This window comes from Ruditapes philippinarum, unplaced genomic scaffold, assembly GCF_026571515.1.
Source record: "Ruditapes philippinarum isolate M1 unplaced genomic scaffold, ASM2657151v2 ctg587_1_1_1_1, whole genome shotgun sequence".
NCBI classification, from domain to species: Eukaryota; Metazoa; Mollusca; class Bivalvia; order Venerida; family Veneridae; genus Ruditapes; species Ruditapes philippinarum.
The window spans coordinates 431,560-437,905 of record NW_026860903.1 but is presented as its reverse complement, the minus strand read 5'-3'; the positions used below and the strand labels follow the sequence as shown (position 1 = coordinate 437,905).

Sequence of the window (6,346 nt, the reverse complement as noted above, 5' to 3'; positions counted from 1 at the left end):
CTTTCCCGCTGAATGTTATTAAAGATTGCCCTTGCTAGCAAAGAAAATCAAAGAAATTCATATAATATGACAAGTTCTTTTCTGTTTATAATAATAATTTAAGTATTTTGCCATGGTGATTATATTGCTGCTAAGTTGAATTCAGATCAGGAAATATTGCAAGGCAACTGATAAAGGTTATACACTTTGTATTAAAAATACGATCATACATGCGTTGGTTGCCAAATCATATAAAATAATAACCGAGGTCACTTGTAAAGCTCTTTAACATATGTCTTGGACAAGTTTATTGTAAGTCTATAATAAATGAAATATTCTATTTGTCATATGATACTACAAAAAAGCAAGAAAATGTCGAAAAACTTTTAACTCGGGATATTGTTCGTTTTTTTTATTTAAATGTGTATGAAATAAAAAGTAGACGTACTATATCCCACTGAAAACAAGCGATGTCGTGTGAAAAAGAAAAGATCTACTTATTGACAATGACTAAATAGATCTAAGGGTGCAAAAGTTTAAGGAACTGAAAATTCATCAGTACACATGTTGATATGATGGCCCTCGTATTTGCTTCCATAACAATGACTAAAGTTTGGAGTGCGTTTATAATCAGTCATATGTTTTGAAATTAATCGATGATGAGTCTTTGAGATTTAAGTACAATGTACAGTGCATCTGTCACGGGACGAAACAAATGTCCAGAGCAAAGTGAATTAAACCCTGAGCTATAATCAGGCATGTTCCCCCGTTGGGCACCAAGGAATACCGTTCCGCAGGTCAACCGACTGAGCTATCCGGAAGCTTACACATCTTCCCCAGTAAACATAGCACTGTTCTAAACCGTGACACATCTAAGTTCCAACTGTGCAAATTTATACGATAATGCAATTAAAGTTAATACAGTATATGTTTTGTCGAAACGTTAAATTAATTACAAGTTTGATATATCGGGAGTCATTTGCATGAAAACTGTATGCCGGTGAAAGCATCTGCATTTTTTATTTACGTGCAAAGGCAATCATAAAAGATTATTAACTTCCTCGTATTGGTAGACCATAACACGCTCTCATCATAAGATCGAAGTAACTGTCATCATCCACTGTTACACTGACCCCGGCGTAATAGTTCATGAACTCTTCACGTGTCACCTTCCCATCCGGATTACCAGGTGTATCGATACTGTCCAAGAAGTTCCGAAGCACTTGCTCTTCTGTCCATTCACCAGAAATAAACTTTGGGTGCTGCTTTGCGTTGGTCGAGTATATAACTAAAGTACAAGAATTCATGTTACTCAGAATGCAAATATTGTGGCGTTTTTTCAAGTTTCAAATAAGTTTTAACCATTTTCGTAAGAATATGTTTCTATATAATATTATAAAAGGAGGCAAACACAGGTCGATATTGGAATTACTTAAAACAGATTAAACAAAATCACATTGTCCGAATACAGTACACGAAAAACATTAAAATTGTTTGGTTTGTACTGAAATAGAAAAAAGAAATTCAATTTATGAACACGAAATATGCTTCCCAGGGATTCTAGTGTACTTTAACTTATCATTAATCCTTTTATGTTTCCTATAACAGACTTATCATCTATGATTTCTGTTCCAATTTGTATAACTTGATCAACGCGGTCCCACGTGTTCATATCATATGACGTCAGTCAACAACCTATGTTCCTATAGAAACAAACTGATGTAAAGCATACACTTTTTGAATAAAATAAACCTGCTCATCTCTACAAAAAGTTAACAAAATTGATCAATTTGGACAATGTGTTTTTTATAAACAAATTATTATATTTATATGAGCCGCGCCATGACAAAACCAACATAATGCGTTTGCGACCAGCATGGATCCATACCAGCTTGCGCATCTGCGCAGTCTGATCAGGATCCATGCTGTTCGCTATCAGTTTCTCTACTTGTAATAGGGCTGGTAAGCGAACAGCATGGATCCTGATCAGACTGCGCGGATGCGCAGGCTGGTCTGGATCCATGCTGGTCGCAAACCCATTATGTTGGTTTTGTCATGACGCGGCTCATATGTTAAAACCTCGGGTTACTTATATATCAAATAGAGGCATTTATCGTTTACCAAAGAATTCACAGTATGAGCCATACATATCGGCCATAAAAAATAAAATGATTTAAATACGGATGCCTCAGAAATGACTATTTTTTTCCTTTGTGCAAAGGGCAAACATGATTTTTATAACGTTTAAATAATAGTTTAAGAACATGTTAAATGTTTTTTTAATGGAAGAAAATGGCATTGCATCTGAAATTATTTGTCATAAAAGTAAAAAAATAGTATTTTGACTGCCATACACAATAAAAAAAGTTACTTTAAGTGAACTAATTGCAAAAAAAATACTTATATGTGGAGGACAAAAAAAGACTTGTTTACCTTGAAGATCATCTATCATGATAGCTTCATCTTTGTTCACGTCAAGTTTTTCGAAAGCTTCATTGATAACATCAATTCGGCACTGCTTTAATGATGGGCGAAGTTTATGCATAAACTCACAAAAATCTATTCCTCCGCTGTCATTTAAATCTAAAGCGTTGAACAATGTTCGTAAATAATTTTCAGACATAAGAAGTCCAAATTTTTCAAGCGCAATTTTCAGCTCCTCGTACACAATTCTTTTGGAGTAGTCAATGTCCATTGCCCGGAATACAACGCTCAGTCCCTTTATTCCATTTTGTCCCTGTATAAGACACTGTTCCCTTAACACTTCTATTAAACTGTCAGCGGTTTCAGACATTCTTAGTACAATTAGAAAACCTACAAATATAACATTTAATCCCGATGCATTGGAAGAATAAAGGATAGAGCAACCCTTGACAGTTTGAGCATTATAAATGGATTAAATTAAACTGAGCATTTTGTTCCTATAACCCTGCTTCAATGAAGGTGAAAGGGCATCATTTCTTTGCTTATCAAACAAACAAACGAGCATTTCCTGATGCGAAATGCTATATGCCGTCTCCCGTGCATTTTCCAGACTCACAAATCTGCAAATACAAACAGATACCAATACAATCATGTTACCCTAGAGGATAATTAACAAAATCGATTTAAATTTCTATACTTTTTGTTTTGTGTCTCATGAGAAAATCAAGTGAATGTGTGTTCAACAAATGAAATGACGTGATAAAGAGTCGTTCTATTTCACCAAAGTAAACTTAGCCGCGGCCTTTTGATTAATTTTAACTTTGTTTTATACTAATTATTAAACTAATTTAATCTTGTTCATGCTGTTTTGTAATATAATATTGTGCTGCTTTATTTATAATTATCGATCAGCTTGATCATTTAATATTGAACTTCCAGAAATAAAACTACAAAAAAATAGACGCGTCTTGCAAAGAAGAAGAAGAAATAGTTAATCCCCAAAATGCTTAATTTTTTATAAATTAGCGAATATGCTTTTGTACATATGCGAAAACATCAAAATATAAATGTTCTTAACAGGCTTGAAACACTTTTAACACTTTTCAAATCATCGTTTATTTCACATTTATAAGTAGTTCCATTGAAATCGTTATATGCGATGAAATATTTATAAATGCACAGTACCTCGCTCATTGTGTAGCATCTCAAGTCCAATATTGGTACGCCGAAACTGCTAGCTGTAAAACAGTGACTAATAGGAGACTTTTATCATCACTTTTACTCTACTGCTATATACGACATTATGTTCCCAATTTCGTGTATGTGAATGACAACATATCGATCAGTTATAGGTTCATTTTTGCTGACTAAAATGTTTTGTTTGAAACCAGACATTGCTCATTCTAATACAGATCCCTTTGACTTAATTAGAATATACGTACATTGTATTCAATGATCGAGTCTACAAAACAATGATAAGAAAATTTGATATAACAATACAAATCTAAACAGAAAATAGCAGAAATTATTTGCGCGGAAATCGTGATTTTGGTAATATTCTGTTTATGCTACAAGCTATATTGACTCGCCGTCAGAGAGAGGATCAAATAGCATAGTAACTTTTCATTCATGAAACGGTGATTTAGATAACGGATATGGTTATAATTTTCTAGAACCACTTATTTCCCTTTCTCCTTTTCTAAACTGTGAAATATTTATATACTTCTACAAAAATATTGTCAAAAAGGAAATGTTAGAGAAAGAGTTTCTTTTCTTTAGTAAAATAGAGATTAGAACGAATTTTATGTAAAAAGGACAAAAAAAGATTAACAAAAAATCTAATTAAATTCATTTCGTAGAGTCACTCGAGAAACAAAACTTGTTTAATCAATAACACATAGTCTCTTGAGTATTTTTTCTCTTTGAATAAAATTCACAAAACAAAGCATTCATGTGATTTGAATTCGCTGGGATTTCAAAGACACTTTCTGTGCTTCAGTTGTTATTTTGAATGATCTCTGCATATTTGTACAAACAACTAAATGTCTGCTATCTTGAAGAACAATAAGCCCTTCAATTCAAAATTTAAAGGTGTCACCATTAAAACTTGATATTTCATCAATTTCAAAATATGGTCATATTAGAGCATGTACAGATTATTGCTAGGATTAAATGGTACCATATCTTACTTGAACAAATCAAATATTGATCTTTTTTCTGTTAGCTTATCCGCCATAATTATATATCTAAATTTTTGAAGTTGTTGAAACTATTTATCATAACTATTGCACTCTTGGTATTAGAGGAATATAGAAGTTTGCATTATGAGAAGATTAATGTACATGTGGGTGGTAAAATCAGGCATAGCAACGAGAGCCATGCCAAACATTTTCACCATGTACGATCACGTCATGTCGGTTACGAAATAGATAAAAACATTCAAAATTGTTTCCTGTTTTAATTTTCTCATTTTTATTTCATTCTTAAGCGCACTTTTTCTATTTAAAACGAGTTATTGACCAAAATGAACAGAAAAGACAATTATATTGAAGAAATGGAGAAAACGACATATAAGGGAAAGACATGAACATAAAATCACACTGTCACGAGGAATCACGTGACTTTGTATACAAACGATAAATGCCGACTTTTGAGCCATGGTAAATTCACTATTTTTTGGCCGAAGGCCGTCTGATTTCACATCAACCGCTAAAATTAACAGTAAAGAAAGGAATATAGGCAGAATTTTCATTGGTCATTTTAACACTAATACACTATAGTGAGCCTGTTCGATTGATACTTCAGAAGAGCTGTCGTTATAGGTAGAGGTCTGTTCGATTGCGCGATGGCAAGAAGTGTTGGAAAAAAGATATAAATCAGAATAAATATAAAAACACAATAATGATATTTTCTAGATTTTTCTAAAAGCTTTTCGATAAATATATGAAATTAAATATGACAGATCGCCTTTTTGATACTTTTGCGTTCGATTGGGTTTCTCTTCTAAGCTGTTCTAGTCATTATATTCTCTTCTCGAACCGGGCATAAGACGATTGAAACGAACTTTCGACTAATTTACAGTTGCAAAATTCTCCGTGGAATTAGTGTACAGTATCTACTAAATCTTTGTTTTATTATAAATTCCTATTCAAATCAAATTCCATTTTGATTAAAATCAAATAATGTAAGTAATATTGTTTAAATCTAAGATGACAATTAATGGGGAAAAACATTGCGGGTAAAAATGAACTGAAATAAAACTATTGAGGACGAATAAAATGTTCTGTTTGCGGTTAGCATGGTTAGTAGTAGCTTATCCTATGCAAGTTAACAAGTTTGACTTCGGCCGAGTATCTTTTTAAAGATACTTCTTGTTATAAATTTAGATGAGAAATGTTTTCTAAATCTTAACTAGACCTGGCCTATCAAATACACGGTAAATTTCTTCAAATATCAATACCAAGGGCATTGTCCTACGTTTTATAGTTTTCGAGAACATAGTTTGAATTGTTTGAAAATTGCAAATGCAGCTTTAGTGATTCACACGAGACCGTGTAATTTTGTACCAAAATTAATGAAAATAAGCTTTCTTCCTTCATTAATAACATAAAATCAAGGATAATATTGACATCTTTTATCGTAGAAGGCCATATAAATTTTTGCTAGAGGATATGAAGAGTAAAAAGGTTCTTTGCTGATGTATAGTAAGTAAAACGAGCAATTTCTGGGTAGTAAGTCACAAGAAAACAAAATAGTAGGTTACACGCATGGTTTCTAATACAATGTACTTACATATACATTGAAAGAAAATAATTATGTATTTGTAAAGAGTTAAAAATCTTATTTTAATTCATGATCAAATATTTTCTTTTGTTTCGAAATAAGGAAGGCTTAATTAGTTGTTTTTATAACATATGTAATTATCGGTACATGTTTAATTAAG

At 32.3% G+C, this 6,346-nt stretch overlaps 1 protein-coding gene across 1 annotated transcript; it reads right to left on the bottom strand.

Annotated features, from left to right (window-relative positions):
• Window positions 1-214: 214 nt before the first annotated feature.
• LOC132713840 (calcyphosin-like protein) lies at window positions 215-3,785 on the bottom strand. Its single transcript, XM_060696519.1, has 3 exons — window positions 3,589-3,785; window positions 2,413-3,023; window positions 215-1,267 (listed from the first exon to the last, which is right to left on the bottom strand). The coding sequence occupies exons 2-3, from the start codon at window positions 2,771-2,773 to the stop codon at window positions 1,032-1,034; spliced, it is 597 nt and encodes a 198-aa protein (XP_060552502.1). The 5' UTR covers window positions 2,774-3,023; window positions 3,589-3,785; the 3' UTR covers window positions 215-1,031.
• Between the last annotated feature and the right edge of the window lie 2,561 nt (window positions 3,786-6,346).